The 17,994-nt window shown below is 27.9% G+C and overlaps 1 protein-coding gene across 1 annotated transcript; it reads right to left on the reverse strand.

Moving 5' to 3' along the window:
• Positions 1-233: 233 nt before the first annotated feature.
• On the reverse strand, positions 234-8,953 carry LOC8277630 (receptor-like protein 13). The gene is made up of 6 exons (XM_048372375.1): positions 8,236-8,953; positions 5,868-5,950; positions 4,052-4,185; positions 3,786-3,860; positions 2,279-2,428; positions 234-2,190 (listed from the first exon to the last, which is right to left on the reverse strand). The coding sequence occupies exons 1-6, from the start codon at positions 8,473-8,475 to the stop codon at positions 356-358; spliced, it is 2,517 nt and encodes an 838-aa protein (XP_048228332.1). The 5' UTR covers positions 8,476-8,953; the 3' UTR covers positions 234-355.
• Positions 8,954-17,994: the final 9,041 nt, after the last annotated feature.

Below are 17,994 nucleotides of genomic sequence, written 5' to 3' on the forward strand. Positions count from 1 at the left end.
GAATTAAAAGATTTCGAGTTTATTATAGGACGAAGATGTGCTCAATTATTATGCAATGCTTTACACTTCCAATGGAAGATAAGCAAAAATATGCTCGAGAAGTTGGATAGGATAGATGGTTATGAAAATGAAATGATTCTTTGAGAGAATCAAATACTTAACCAAACTTAAAACCCTGCAAATTTTAAGTGAGTGATAGAAGTACTCAAAAACTAACTCTGCATTCTTTGAGATTCAAATATATAAGTTCATGTCTTCATCGTAGTAAAATTGAAACATAATGTTTCTACAACTTTACTTCCCACACATGTTAGTGGGAAGTAATTTTACTGTTTCACTTGTTGATAACTAAATTTCATCTAAGAAGAAACTTAAACTTGAAAAAATTATCAATGATGAAATAGTAGCAGTTGTCCATACTCACTTGAATATAGTAAAACCAGACTCTTCTCCAGTAAGAAATTATGTATAGAACTACAGCTATCCCCAACAACACCATCAGGTAAGACACTCCAAAGCTCATATAAAAAACTTCCACATCTATGAGGCCCATGCTTTCTGAACTGTGAGTTGAAGCTCTTGATACTGATGGAGGCGATTCCCTTGCATTGCAGTTTTTTAGCAGTGGACATCCATAAAGGAAAGGATTTCCTATATAATTGCTTTCATTAAATGTTCCAAATTGTGCAACCCCTTCAGGTATCCTGCTACATAAATTGTTGTACGACACGTTGAATGCAGCCAAAGAATATAACTTGGTAAGCTCCAAAGGAATGCTCCCTTGCAACTTGTTGTTTGAAAGATCCAAACTCTCAATTTGACTTAAGTTGAAAAATGTTGTAAGGATTGATCCTATCAAACTATTGTGGGATAAGTTCAGTAGCTTGATCTCACTGAGGTTTCCAAATTCATGAGGAATGCTGCCTGTAAAGTTGTTGCAAGAGAAATCAATTCCAGAGATGTAAGTAGCAATCATTCCCTCATAAGATAAGGACAAACTCTTCATTATCAACTCTAAATGTCCTTCCATGTTGGAAGAAAGATCATTTACTCCAGTATGGAATATCCTATCCGGATTGCTACTACATTTTAAACAAGGGTGAATAGGACCGGTAAGTTTATTGTGTGAAAGATCCACTACACTTAAATAATTCAACTTGCGCAATTGAATTGATATTTCGCCTTCAAAATTATTATTACTCAGGATAAGATAACCCAATTGAGGTAATCCTCCAATCCATGATGGAATGCTTCCAGTCATATGATTATGGCTGAGATCTAACACTATAAGCAAATCAGAGCCACGAAAAAATGCATGCTCCAATGATCCTTGTATTCTATTTCTAGACAAATGAATTTCTGATATACTTGAAAGGCTAAAATTAGATGGTAGACTTCCAGAAACATCATTGTCTGTTAGAGCCAAAACGTAAAGAGATGGCATATTTCCAATCGAATTGGGGATGTTACCAGAGAATTGATTATTAGAAAAATCTAGATATGTCAATGAACTCATATTTCCAATTGAATTGGGAATGCTACCATGGAAACCACTTGTAGACATTTTTAGTTCTGTCAAACTTGGAAAATATGCTCCAATCTGTATTGGAATACGACCATGAAAGCTATTATCAGATATGTCCGACGCAGATAAATTGGTATGAGAGTGAATTGGTAATTGAAGAGGCTCGGAAAGAGAATTGTTGGCTAAATAAAGTTCTTCTAGGTTCGTGTTATTATCTAACAACCAATATGGAAACTTTTCCCTGAATTTGATGTTCGACAGCTCAATCATTTCAAGATCATATTGATGGTACAAGAATTTAGAAAATACTCCACCATATCCATCACCAGACAAATAAAGCATCTTCAATTGGAACTTTGGGATCATATCCTCCACCTCTGTTTCTGCATATATTATGTTACTCCAACCACTAAAATGTGTAAGCTTTGAGAGGTTGACAAAAGGATTGAGAGAGATTGAAATTTGGAACATATTGTGTGAAAGCTTTAAGTCATAGATGGATGTCAAACTGCTGAGAGGAGATAAACTGATATTTCCATTGAAATGATTCCAAGAAAGAACTAATTGTTGGAGGGATGTCAAATTTGCTAGACACCAAGGCAAATTACCACTGAGGCTATTGAATGAGATATCTAAACATTCGAGATGTTTCAACTCACATAATCCTGAAAATTAAATTGATTTATAGATTTTTAGTTAAAATATAATATGAGAGAGAGAGAGAGAGAGAGAGAAAAAAGAGAAATGTTGTACCTTGGGTTGAAGGTATGGTGCCAGTAAGTCCACATTTAGATAACGATAGAGCTTTGAGAGAGGTCAGTGTTCCAATGCTTTGTAGAAAGCTATTGTTGAGAGTAGAAGAATCCAAGTACAAGTGTTGCAAATTTCTGAAAACAGGAAAGCCTATAACCAATAAATAAAATTAGTATTTGAATAAAATAATCTGCAATTTTATTGAAATCGCTAATGAACTTTACAACTAAAATAAATAGAAAAATGCAAAGTTGAGAGATTATTTCTTGTTGGCCCATAAATAAGAGTGGGTGTTATGTTTAAACGTAATGCTAGAAATAAAAATTTAATATTATTGCCACGTAGTTTATATGAACTTATATTAATAATATTAAAATAAGTCCAATGTAGGGGTATGACAGACAATGAGGCTAGTAAACATACTTCAGTAAATATGTCTCTTTCTGTGAAACTACTATTTTTCAAAGAAAGTGTCTTGAGGTGTGGGAATGCTCCCAGTGATTGTAGCAGATTGCTTCTTCCATTTGTATTGATAAAATTTAAATAAAGAATGCTCAAGTTAGTTGGACCTCTATATCCTGCAAGTTTTGTAAATTAAAATTAATATTCATATTTTGATAAAATCTAGATCTTTTCTTTTAAACATATATTTTTATTGACTCATTTGTTGCTACTATATATGTAGCCTCTAGTTTAATTTATATTTTAAATGACAATCTCTTTTTTTTTTCAAATAATTATGAAAATAAGCTATCAGGTGGTAAGGTCTGTATAAACAGCTAAATTAATTTTTTATTTTCTTAACACTTATTTAAGGTGAGATTTTTAACAACAGATAGCATATGGTTTCATGTTTGTCTATTCTAACAAACAATTAGCTTATACCTGTTGATGAAGTAAATTCGTCAAATCTCATTTCCACCTAAACTTAGCTCCTCCAGTTTGCTCCAAGCCTCTAGTTCTAAGCAGCACGAGAATAAAATTAAAACATAAAGCTATTAACAAATTTGAAGGAATAAAATAGACTAAATAAAAATATCAGGGATTGGAAGTGTATATATATTATGCTAAATCTCAAAAGTGCTTTCAATTATTTCATCCTATAACTATTATCACATTGTTCAATATAAAATTAATAGCATAACAAAATAGAAAACGAAACAAACATATCTGACCTTTCAAGTCAAATGGTCCTTTCAATTGGTTGTAACTTATATCTAAAGTTTTGAGAGATGAACAGTTAAATTTATATTTTAACTGACAATCTTTTAAATGACAATCTTTTTTTTTTTAAATGACAATCTTTTAAATGACAATCTTTTTTAAATGACAATCTTTTTTATATTTTTTTCAAATAATTATGAAAATAAGCTATTAGGTGGTAAGGTCTTTATAAACAGTTAAATTAAATTTTTATTTTTTTAGCACTTATTTAAGGTGAGATTTTTAACAACAGATAGCATATGATTCCCATGTTTGTCTATCCTAACTAACAATTAGCTTATACCTGTTGATGAAATAAATTCGTGAATCTCATTTCCACCTAAACTTAGCTTCTTCAGTTTGCTCCAAGCCTCTAGTTCTAAGCAGCAAGAGAATAAAATTAAAACATAAAGCTATTAACAAACTCGAATAAATAAAATAGACTAAATAAAAATATTAGGGATTGGAAGTGTATATATATTATGCTAAATCTCAAAAGTGCTTTCAATTATTTCATCCTATAAAATTAATAGCATAACAAAATAGAAAACGAAATAAATAATATCTGACCTTTCAAGTCAAATGGTCCTTTCAATTGGTTGTAACTTATATCTAAAGTTTTGAGAGATGAAAGCCCCTTGAGAAATGATAACACGTTATTATCAAAGTGATTAAAACTCAAGTCAAGGTACTCTAGATTACAACTTCAATAATTCTTCACCACCTGCAATGGAACTCTTCCTTTTGCTTCAAACAATTTTTTTCAAAAAAAAAATTACGACTTTATTTCTAACAAAAATAATTCTTTCATTTCCAACTCCTCAAGACTTGTTAGATAATTTAATTCTACAACTATGAGTGGTGCTACTCAATTAAACTAATTTAAAAATGGATAACAAACAATAACACGACTTCTTTATTTTGTTTGATAAAACAAAAAAAATAAATAAATAAATAAATGAAGTGTACCTTCAACATTAAATATTCCGTTTAATTCGTTGTCATTTAGATATAAAGATTTTAAAGAATTACTGAAGGATGATAAAATGTTATTGTTGAAGTTGTTATGACTTAAAAGAAGCTCCAAATTTTCAAGTGTGGAAAGCCTTTCAAATCCTGTAGCAAAAAAAAGAGTAGTTATGAATTGTATTTAGCATTAAAATCTATTTAATTAATTTAGATTTTCATGGTAGTATAATGAAAGATACAAACCTTCATTCTCAATGCAACCAGCTATGTTATTCCCGGAGACCGAGAGATATTTTAGTTCTTGGAAGGGAAGAAACAAAGAGACATTTAAATACCAATATTTTGAATCCCATATATACCTTATACTTCCAAGATCAAGTTCAGTAACTCGTCTTGTAGTAGAATTGCAAACAACTTTATTCCAATTACAGCAGTCATCATAAAACCCTCAAGAAGAGAGGAAATTGCCATTACGATAGTTGAAGAAAGGCTTCATTTGCATGAGAGCATTTCTTTCAACCTCCAAACAACCGTCAGATCTCCATTTTCCTTGTAGGTCTATGAATATAATAATAGTCATCATTGCATTTCTTCATTTTTTTCTACTATTGAAAACTAAATATATTTCTCATGCATTACAAACGCACCTCCACCTTATTCTTATATATAGGGATGTGGCCATGGATATATTAATGCAATGGCCCTATGTTAATACTATGGTTACAACTTCTCAATTTTCTGCGCTCTGAAATCATCATGGAGTAAGAATTATAAAAATACCAAAAAAAAAAAAATTACTGAAATATAAATTTTTTAAATAGTTTCTATAATAAAAAATTTACAAAAATAATAATATAACTTATATATATATATATATATATATATATATATATATATAGACACACACACACGTAATAAGCTATTTGTAAAAGTTTTACTTCATATTTCTTGATTATTTTTTTTGCATATTTCTTTCTATTTAAGAAAATATTTTAAAAAAATTATTTTACCTCTTTAGTATATTTTACGAAAAATTCAATAATTTTGATCGAATTGATGTAATTGATTTTTAATATTCTTATAATTCTTACTCCATCATGAGTTTATAGCAGAAAAAAATTAAAATTTTGTAACTATGGTATTAATATGGGTCTATTGCATTAACAATATTCATGGCCACGTCCCTATATATAAGGGAAAGGTAGGGATGTGTTTGCAATGCATGAGATGCACATTTACTTCTTCAATATTAGAAAAAGATGAAGGAACTGACATACAATTTGAATTATTGTTGACAAATGAGATATTATCGTGAAGAAACATATAATTAGAGATGTGAAATAATGCAATGCAAGCTGAATGCTATTGAACGATTTGAGGAAGAAAATATAAACAGTTATAAATAGGAATGAGAAACTATGTAAAAACCATAACAATGGTAACAAAGAATACATTCACAAAACCAACAGCTTTTGACAGACTGGTCAAGAACCAAAGATTCTGCAACTTTTTTAGAATTAAAATGCCAAACTAAAATATGACATAGAGCCTAGAAATTTCAAATCTTCACTACATCTATCAGTCTCTTCCCCTGCTGGTAGTATGGAGTACAGGAGCCAAAATAAATTTTTCACCTTCTTCTATAGCATCAACCTTGTCTTATCGACTAGCCCATCTAATGGTTTCATATAATTGTCTAGATATGGATAATAGAATACAACTAAAGAACACCTTTAGTAAACGTTATTACTTATGTGTTGTTGATTTTTTATTTATTATCTAATCTATATAATTAAATAACATCAGAATTCGTTCTCTTTATTGTGCGGATATATATTTAGTATTATTAATATTATTTTTGTATTTTTTCATTTTTAAAATCCATCAATGTTATATAATTTCTTGATATTTTCATAGTTCTCACTCGTTGATAAGTTGAGAGTATAGCAAAAAATAGTCTCACAATTCGATTTCTTTTTTAATTCTAGTCAATTCTGATAAGATTTGAAAGATATGATAAGACTAGAGAACTTTATATTTTATTGTCTATCCGATAAAACCGATTGTACAGCTATCAAACTTTGTTTGAAATTTATTTTTTAAAACTATTACAAATTGCTCTAATATAATTCTCAGAGTATTAAAGTGTTACCAAAAATAACGTAGGATTTCTTATGTCAAAAAATTAAATTATAAATTCAGTTTTTGTACTTTCCCCTTGAATTAATATCAACAGACAAATTTCTTAAAAAGTAGAAAAAATAATAAAGCATATTTCTTTTTATTTATTAAAATATGGCATTTTTTTATCGTTTTAAAGTTTTTAATAAATGCGGATTAAGAAGCCTTTTTTTATTGTGGAAAAGTAAAAATAATGCAAAGAGAACTTGATGCAATGAGAAGACTTCTTTTTATTTTTTATTTTCTTAAGAAAAAAAAAAAGACACTCATTAAAAAAGAGAAGGCGAACGCCTTGCATCATTTAATTGATGTAAGAGAGGTATAATTTATGTCTTGTTAATTTTTAGTTATTTTTTTATTTATCGTCTAATCTATATTTGCTTAGTTTTTATATTTATTTATGTCTTATTAATTTTTGGTTACTTTTTATTTATCCTCTAATCTATATTTGTTTAGTTTTTATATTTATTTGTTAGTTTTTATTTTTTATTTATATAATATTTTTTTGTAACTTGATAATTTTATTGATTTTCGATTGATTTTAGTTGATGTGTGATTTTTTTTTTGATATAGTTGATTTTTAATATATTTGCCTTTAGCATATTTTTATAAATATTTTTCAAAAAAGTATATTCTTACAAGTAATTTTTTTGAAATAAAAATATAACTATTGTTATAAAAAAAAAAATTCTGTAAATAACCCATAAAAAACGTATTGAATACAATACACTAGGAAGACTTCTCTTTAAAGATAAGTTAAAATGTCTTCTCATAAGTGGAAATTAGAAAATAATGTATGAGAAAAATAATGCAAGGACGACTTCTTTTAGAAAAGGTGAGCAGTTGGTGAAGGAGGTGAACACGTCAGGTGAATAGTTTTCTTGTAGAATTGGAAACTACTAATAATCGAATCAGTTCTTTTTATTGTGCGGATATATATTTAATATAATGATGAATGGACATGTTTTTAAAATATAACACTAAATTTATAATCACTTAGCTTCTCCAGTTTGCTCCAAGCCTCTAGGTCTAAGCAACAAGAGAATAAAATTAAAATATAAAGCTATTAACAAATTTGAAGAAATAAAATAGACTAAATAAAAATATTAGGTATATATATTATTCTAAATCTCAAAAGTGCTTTCAATTATTTATCCTATAACTATTATCACATTGTTAATATAAAATTAATAGCATAACAAAATAGAAAAGGAAGCAAATAATATCTGATGGTCCTTTCAATTGGTTGTAACTTATATCCAAAGTTTTGAGAGACGAAAGCCCTTTGAGGAATGATAAAACGCCATTATCAAAGTGATTATCATGCAAGTCAAGGTACTCCAGATTATTCAATTTCAAAAATTCTTCACCACCTGCAATGGAACTTTTCTTTTTGCTTTAAACAATTCTTTTCAAAAAAAAATTACAACTTTATTCTGACTCATACCATTCAAAGATTGAAAGCCTTCAATTTGGTTGCCTGCCATTTTCAACTCCTCAAGACTTGTTAGATAATTCAATTCTACAACTATGAGTGGCACTACTTAATTAAACTAATTTTAAAATGGATAATAAAAAATAATACGACTTTTTTATTTTGTTTGATAGGAAAGAAAAAAAAAAAGAAATAAGTGAAGTATACCTTCAACATTCAGTATTCCTTTTAATTTGTTATCATTCATATATAAAGATTTTAAAGATGAAAAATCACTGAAGAATGATAAAATATTGTTGTTGAAGTTGTTATAACCTAAATTAAGAATCTCTAAATTCTCAAGTGTCGATAGCCTTTCAAAACCTGTAGCAAAAAAAAAAAAAAAGCAGTTATGAATTGTATTTAGCATTAAAACCTATTTAATTAATAAATGATAGTATAATGAAAGAGACAAACCTTCATTCTCAATGCAACCAGCTATGTTATTGCCGAACACGGAGAGATTTTTTAGTTCTTGGAAGGGAAGAAACAAAGAGGCATTTAGGTACCAATCTTTTGAATCCCAACCATGCCTTGTGCCTCCAAGTTGGAGTGCAGTAACTCGTCCTGTAATAGTATTGCAAACAACTTTATTCCAATTACAGCAGTCATCATAAAACCCCCAAGAAGAGAGAAAATTGCCATTATGATAGTTGAAGAAAGGCTTAATTTGCATGAGAGCATTTCTTTCAACCTCCAAACAACCGTCAGATCTCCATTTTCCTTGTATGTCTATGAATATAATAGTCATCATCACTAATACTACCCATCTGCATTCCTTTATTTTTTTTCTAATATTGAAAACTAAATGTATGTTTCATGCATTGCAAACACACCTCCACCTTACCCTTATATATAGTGAAGGCTTTAAAATAACACAATGTCATAAATTTCATAAATCAAGGGACATAATCTTCAGCATTTTTCCCATTCTTCACGAAAATGTCTCATCAATGTTAATCCAAATTATACGTTTTGTAGGAACGAGATTTTGAAATTTCTTATATCATTTATCTATCAATTAATAAATGCAAGATTTTTTTATATGATAACTTTATTAATATATTAGTAGTTTATTTATACATATTACGAATGTTATTATTATTTTAGTTCTAAAATTAAGTTGATAAATATAATTTAATAAAATATTTTAAATATTTAATATTAATTTATAAAATTATAAAAAATAATAAAAAATTAATTATTTTTTAATCTTTTTAATTTTTTAAAATTCCAAGATTTATTAATACAATAAGATAAAAGTTATTTATTAATTATTTTTATATTATATTAGTTAATATATCAATATAATTAATATAATTATTTTTAGAATAAAAAATTTACTATAATTAAAAAATTAATTTATTATTGAATATAATATTTAAGATATTATTTAAAATATTATTTTCTAGAATTAGAATTATTATCTAATTACAAAACTAGTTTATTAGTTAAATATTAAAATATAATTAATATGTAATTTTAAAATATAACTTATATATTATTTATTAGGATTAGAGTCAGTTTTTAATTAGGAATATAACCTATGAATCAATAAATTAATAAAAAATTATAAAATTTTGCATAAACTTGAATAATATGTGTTAAAAGTAAATACAAATGTCAAAATAAAAATCTTATGTGTCAAAAATTAAACATGCATATAAAAAAAAATATAGATCTCAAGAATTTATATATATATATATATATATATATATAGAGAGAGATAACAATGAATGCTATTTGAAAGACTTTGTGTTCTTTTCCATATTTAGAATTAGTGATTTATTGTTTTAGAATAAAATATATAATTATATTAATTTAAAGCAGGATTGTTACTTTTTAAAAAAAAAATTATAAGCATAGCAATTAGTTTAGTTACTACAGAATAATAAATTATTTTATTTCTTGAAATTAGATAAAAGAAACTATTACTTGAAAAAATGTGGGAATTGAAAAATATGAACAAATTCTTCGTATAAAATATAAAATATATTAGACTTTTATATAATCATGCATTAGAACGAGCAAAGCACTAGTATATGTGTGAAATAGGCTAAATTTTTCTATCAAACTCCATTTTACAATATTCTACAAAGCCACATCATATAAAATCTTATATATGATTCTAATGTGGCTTATATAGAAATTTATTCTGATATTAAATACTAATCAAATAAAAGGATATTATTAAGTTTTTTTAAAATAAAATGATAGCTAAATATAATATATAACGCCACTAATTTACTATATATTTATTATATATTTTTATTTTTTATAATTATTAAAGTAAAATGATAATATTAAATTTTTATTAAAATAAGATAATGGTTAAACAAACTTATGTTCGTATAATATAATATTATTTATTATTAGAATAAGATAATTTTAAATTAAAAATTTATATCATAAAATTATCAATAATTATACATTAGTACAAGCAAATTGCTAGTAATAAGAGAATTCATAAGGAGAGAAAATATTTTTTAAAATAATTTTTAAGTGTAATTTTTTTTAGGGCATTGTCAATATTGTTTACACATTAATAGTGTATGTTACTTGTCTTTTTAATAGAACAGTAGTCTTCCTATTCTTGTGCACGGGTCTTCTTTGCATTATTTTCTCTCTTCAAGAAAAAGAAAAAAGAAAGAAAGAAGACTTCCTATCTACCTTACATTATTGACTCTCTCTTAGCTTTCTTTTAAATATTTTTCCCTTTCTCCATGAAAAAGTTTTATTTATCAAAATTAACTAATTATAAGATTCATATGGATGAGAAAAAATTTCAATGACAAGCTGTAGTTCCAATTATTTTGATAAAGAAAAAGGTTATAGGCAAGTTTAAACTAAAAAATAAATTTTATTAAGAATAATATTGAATTAAATTCTTAAAACAACATAATTCTACTATTACCAGAATGTTTTAATTAAATATATGGTGTTTTATGATCTTATTTAAACTATATCTTTTTCGTCATGAAAGTAATATATTTAATTAATTTTTAAATCTTTAAAATTTTAATTAAACTATATTTTTATTGTCTACCACTCGTGAATATATATCTTTAATCTAAATTGAGATTTAAGCATCAATTTTTGAACTTTATTTTCTTCGTTTAAAATTAATTCTTTATTTGGTATTAAAAATATATATTTACACATAGTAATCATCTTTTCTATCAACTACTACTTTCTTTCTTTCTTTCTTTCTTTTTTTTTTTTAAAAAAAAAGAAAAATTTCTTCCTTGCATCCACAAAAAAGAGTCTTCCTAATCTTTTTTCCACATATAAAGAAGTATTCTTTGCATAAAGGAAGTCTTTCTAGTCTGCATTCATTAAAGACTTTAAAACCATCAAATGCCAGATTTCAATAAATTAAAAGGATGTGTTCTTTATTATTTTTTTCTTTGTTCACAACAATGTTTGGTATGTCAAATTTCATCCAAATAATACGTATTATAGAGACAAATTCTAACTTTTCTTATATTATTTCTCTATCAAATAATGGGCGCAACATTTTCATATTTTTTGAATAAAATATATTAGATAGTCCATTTTAAATATTAGAAACATATTTTACAAAAGAAAGAAAAAATTAGTAATATATCCATTGAATGGACTTTGGCACTCAGTCTTCCTATTGTGTGCCGTACCATCATTATTATATAAAATTATATATCCACCCTAGTGTTAACATGCTTCGTTGTGATTAATTAACTATTCATAATCATGAATTTTTTTGTGGTTGATTTAATTTATAGATAAATATGATATTTTTAGACATGTGTCTTTTTTTTATATATATAAGATTTTTATTTGGATATCTATATTTATTTTAATACATTTATATTTATTTATGATTTTATAAATTTTTTATAAATTTATTGAAATAAAAGCACAGCGCATAGGCTGGAAAATGCAAACTCAACACCTATATATATATATATATATATATAAACTCATAACAAGTTCTTCATGACAGTTGTCAAAAGCTCAAGACCAACACTATCATGGAATTTCATCAAAATAGCATTCCTCACTTGCATGAAAACAGCTCTATGAACATACTGACCTTGTTTAAAAATTCTGCAATTCCTATTTAATATTTGTTTATTTTAATAGTGTGAAATAATCTAACACTTTTTTTTTAAACATAATAAGACTCGATAGTCAATTTCACTTAAAATAAACACCATCATACAGTCTTTTCGAAACACCAACATTGGGTTGAAGTTATAGTGCCACTGAGTCAACAATTAGCTAATGATAGAGTTTTGAGAGAGGTTAGTGTTGTAACACCCCAACTCAAATTTCCCATTGAATAGCAATATATATATATAATTAACTTTATAAACATAATTTACTACTTAGTTACAATATACATTCATACAATTTAAGTGGCATGATATACGTAATATATATAAGGAATATTTATACAGTAGTTTAATGCACACAAGTTCCCAAAATGCTCTAATGCTTTAGATAACTCCTCCGGCCCACCTGATAATATTGACTGATGCAAAGAGAGCAATGCACAGCTAAGCCTATCTACAACTGCACTAACCTGAAAAAAAAATTGCTAAGAAATGAGCTAGCGACTCAATAAGCATTTAATTTACTAAACTATAGTATATTAGGCTAGAATTATCAAGTCTTTATCAATACAGAAAATTATACCAACACTTAACTAACAATCACAAAATCAACCATTTCAATTATTCTCATAAACAAATAATTTCATCTCACATAATGCAAATAATCTCAAACTCAACCCAGTCAAATAATTCAATTCCACATTATTTCTATCAATTTAGGATCAGATGACTCATCCTTACATTTTCTCACATTTTCAAATTTCAGTAACCACTGACAAGACTATCCACCCGGCTCAGTCTTGCCATCTCACATACTCGGGTAGCTATCCGCCCGGCTCAGTTTTCCCGATCACACAATATCCATACAAAAGTCATCAATCCTTAATCACAATTATCTCACTTCACAACACATCACAATCAATTCACTTCACAACACATCACAATCAATTCACTTTATAACAAGCCAAAAACATAACTAATATCAACTCAGTCAACCAAGAAATTATCAAGTAATCAAACAGTAGTTCCTACTCAATATACACAAAGTTTAGTCTATTAAATACTTACCAAAATTTATAGGATAACAAAGTAATCCTATTCTTTTTCTCTTACCACTTCCTTGCCTTTGGATGAACCTATTCACATATTCAATACAAATGCAATTCAATCACAATGCATAAATATACATATCTTTATTATCCATAAAACATCACATTTCAACAAAAGAACATATATTCTAGATATTAATATGATGCATGAGATGAATGACAACAAATCAACATATTTGTTGATGAAGGCAGCTTGTAGGTAATGACTTAGAAATTACACCAAAACTTATGTACAATTAATAAAAATCTCATATTTTCCAGAATTACACTTCCATTTTTATAGAAACCATAGCAGAAAGAATCACTTCAAAATCATTAGTATAGAAATAGTTATGGCATTTTCTATACAGCTGCTCCAATTTCCATCTAAACAGAACAGAAAAAAGTTTCCTATTAAATGACCAACCAAACGAATGAATTTTCTGATGAAACTCTCCAGATATAAAGCTAACATTCTAAAGTTTCTATAGACACCAATTAAGCTTAATTTGAACTTATATAACCCATGTTATGCCTAAAATACAGAACATCAAGGTTGCTGGAATTTTGACAGTTTTCTATCTTAACATACTTAAACTTAAATCAAGCTTAATCTCTATGCAATCATTCAATACTCTACTAATTCATGATAATCAGACCTTTAATTAATCAATGAGAGCATCAAATGAAGTTTTTTCCAATTTGTAATCAAGAACCCTAATGACAAATTAATAACACTCAAGTAACAACTTACCAATTTCAGCTTTTGGGTTGCTAATATGCTTAAATCCTTTAGCTTTAGCTTGGCTCCTTCAATAGTTGGCAAAATCCTATCTTAATCTTAAGTTTTTCTAGGTATTCCACTCCTCTCTCTTATTCCAAATTTTGTGTTTTTGGCCATGTACGAACTTTAGAGAAATGAAGAGGTAAAATGAGCTTGCTCATGGTTCCAATTTCCAATATTCATCTCTTAATGCCACCACCTACTAAACTAGTTTTATCACCCTCAATTAATTCTTACTAACCATATATAGGTACTAACTTTTAATTGTATCTTTTAAGTCCAATCTATTTACCCAACCTTCAACTATTGGTTCAATTAAGTCTTAAGGCTTAATACACATAACCCAAGTACTTACTCAACTTATCTAAATTAATAATCTAATATCATGCCTCTTATTCTCTACCTATAATTAATATATATCTGTTCTCATAAAATAAAAATATCATTGATATACCCTCATATGCCCAATGATTAAATGTAAATGCACATAACATGGATGATGAGAAAATGCAGGCGTTACAAGTGTTCCAATACTTTGTAGAAAATTATTGTTGAGAATAGAATTTTGTAAGTACAAATGTTACAAATCTGACAACAAGAAAGCCTATAACCAATAAATGAAATTTTAGCGCTTGAATAAAATAATCTGTAATTTTATTAAAATCGCTAATGAACTTTACAACTAAAATAATATAGAAAAATGCAAAGTTGAGAGATTATTTGTGTTGGGCCATAAATAAGAGTGGGTGTTATGTTTAAACATAATGCTAGAAATAAAAATTTAATATTATTACCACGTGGTTTATGTAAATTTATATTAATATATTAAAATAAGTCCAATGTAGGGGTATGACAGATAATGAGGCTAGTCAAAGTCAACAGTATACAATAAACATACCTTCAGTAAATGTCTCCTCTTGTAAAATTACTATTACTCAAAAAAAGTGTCTTGAGATGTGGAAATACTCCCAGTGGTTGTAGTTTAATTTTATTTAAACTATATTTTTATTGTCTATATTTTTGTTGATCGAATATAATAATTAGAAAAGTTTCAATTTATATGTATTTGATATTAAAAAGTAATAATAAAAAAATAGCAAGAATTCTAACCATTTGATTTTTTAAAAATAATTACTATATAGATGTATGAGAACTTATTAATGTAATGAAAGATATACAAAATTAAAGTTGACAAAAATTATTTGCCTTAGCATATACTAAATACAAAAATTTTGTGAAAATATAAAAATTTCACAAAACTGTATTATATGATTTTTATAGAAAAACTAATTGTCACGACCCGATCTGTGGGCCCGTGACCGGCACTAGGGAATGGATAGGCGTAAGACCACTGAATCCCGTAGTAAGCCTGACCACTCACTAACTTAATTAAATCTCATCTAACATCACTAATGTCACAATTTATTTTAATTATTAAATTCTACATATTTAATTCGGTCTGCCAGAAGAATTAGGCGAGACCCGAAACTACATAATATTACAAACAATAAGTCTATTACTTCTACTGCAGAGAACTTAAAATTTTACAAGTCAAATATACCAAATCAATTACATCACCCGATGATGAAGGAGTCGGGTTGCTAGGTAAGAGCCGCGGGAGGACTAACAATCACAGATCTGAAAAACAGTAAAATTGAGACTGTCAGTCTCGAGAGTGAGTTAAAATCATATATCCAAAAACAGTTACAAACACTTCAATAACACATTTTTAATTTGAAATAAATACTAAGTCATGCAAAAATAAACGTGTCATGCCATGCTTAAATAAAAAGTAACTTTCACCTACTACGGGATGAAGTACCTCAACAGAATTCTAATCTCAACTCTAATATCTCGACTCTCTCATTCTAACAGGGACTTTAATCCAGTCTGGTCACTTAAGTTTCCAAATAAGCCGACACCCAGAGAGTAATGCTCGACCAGGGACCTATACTCCGGCAAACACACTCTACTAAGCCTAGAGAGCGATGCTCGACCAGGGTAAGTTCTAAATTTACCTTTTCACCCTTTTGTTATCAGTCTCGGATTCATACCGATGCACTCATCAAATAGAATGTTCTACAACCTTCTCATCCCGAGTCAACATGAAACAATAAAATCGTAATGCATAAAATGAAACTTATATAAATAGCGATTAAATTAACTAATTAAACTATAAAATCATGTAATCAAAATTATTTCGTAAAATCTCAGCATAACACATGTAAACAGATATATGATTTTAACTCACAGCTTTGACGACTGACAAGGCTGTCGCGTGCTTATAAAAAATAACCTAACTAGACCTCCTAACTATGTAGTCGGGCAAACAAGGGTCGAATCCCTAGAGACTAAAGTAGTAAAAACTAGCTAATCTTGACTTTAATCAATGCTAAGTAAGTAACCAAATCAACAATTGAGGATGAATTAATCTATAATGCAAATAATAATAATAATGAGAATAAATTCAAGGATAAAAAGAACCTAGAGTTAAGTATCCCCACTAGCATAATTAGCGCAAAGATAAGTTCCTACCCCAAACTAATTAAATAAAATGTTCGTAAGGAAAGGTAAACCCTATAAAATACCATAGATCTCTCCCGAGTATAAATGGCTTCCCTAATACGCAATCAAACCTACTCCTGTGGTATCATGCACATTAAAGATATTATTAAATTCAATACCCTGACTTCCTAACAATCCATTCTACCTACTCCCGTTGAGAGTTTCATGTCCTTAATTGAAATATTCAAATCCGTCAAAATCCACGGGATAGCTTCTCTTGCTTGTTTTGCGATATAAAATCTTCCTAGGTATGAGTATCTCTTTGATATCGTGCTTAACCATGAACGACTCTACAAATATCCTTGCCAACGTCTAGTAACTCGAGCCAATTTCTACAAAAATAAAACAAAACAAACCCGAGGAAAGAAATATTAAAAATAACGAATAATAGCTCTAAGAGATTAGAAATGCGAAGATAGATGAAGAACAACGTATACATATGGCATATAAAATGCATATATTATTGTGCTATCAAATTCCCCCACACTTATCATTTACTCGTCCTCGAGGAAACAAAACAAAAATAAGAAAAACTATACTAATAAAGTAATAAAATCCTAACTCATTGTCGTAGGAATCACGGTTGCACTTAGCATGTGCAACAAGCCCTTTAAACCCCTAGGTTACCCTAGTAGACGAGCAAGGTCTCGTGAAGGTTTTCAGAATGACATACCTACAAGGCCGAATAATGAACATCCAAACCAATGAATTCAATCAAGTAACAATTTTGAAAACTTAAAATCATTTTAGGGACTATGTTAATATCACAAATCAACGAACATGGAATGAAACAGTAAGTCAATAACACCCTTTAATGGCCAACTGATCTTACCGCTTCCTTCCCCTAACTCAGTCATATGCATGCAGCTTCTCACTTTAGTTCTGCAAAAGAAAACAAATTGAGTCTCTCATGTGTTTAAAAAGGTAGCAGCATCATCACTCAACCTATTTCGCGTCGACACTTTTATAGTCTTCCTCTTTAGACTTACCTCTCATCTTTCTCCACTTATTTTGGGGTGGCACAAACACGGGGAGGTCATGAATTCCTTGTAATAAGGTAGGCTTGGTTAAAATAGGGTAAGATAATATTATTTGGGGATGTGGTGCTCAAATCCTAATAAAAGAGAATAAAATCTACTCCGACCAACACAACTATTTCCAAATGTAAGGTTCATTTTTTTTCTTTCTTTCTTTTCTTATTTTTTTTCTTTTTATCAGGAAATTATGTGCTTCTTTCCCGAACTTTTCACTTTTTCTTTCTTTTTTTTTTATAAATAAACTAACACTTTAATTGAGTAACAAATTTTGCAACTTTTCTTTTCTTTCGTATCACAGTCTCCATATTGACATATAAAGCA

The sequence above is a fragment of the Ricinus communis genome, chromosome 3 (genome assembly GCF_019578655.1).
Source record: "Ricinus communis isolate WT05 ecotype wild-type chromosome 3, ASM1957865v1, whole genome shotgun sequence".
Lineage (NCBI taxonomy): Eukaryota > Viridiplantae > Streptophyta > Magnoliopsida > Malpighiales > Euphorbiaceae > Ricinus > Ricinus communis.

Bases quoted from the DNA above. Each gene is read 5' to 3' on its own strand.
- LOC8277630 (XM_048372375.1), bottom strand. From the start codon at position 8,475: ATGCTAAATACAATTCATAACTGCTTTTTTTTTTTTTTTGCTACAGGT. The intron at 4,186-5,867 runs GTTTCTCATTCC...GAATTATTGAAG, and splicing joins ATTGTTATGGTTTTTACATA to TTGTAATCTAGAGTACCTTG. The intron at 2,429-3,785 runs GTATAAGCTAAT...TATTGGTTATAG, and splicing joins CGAATTTATTTCATCAACAG to GCTTTCCTGTTTTCAGAAAT.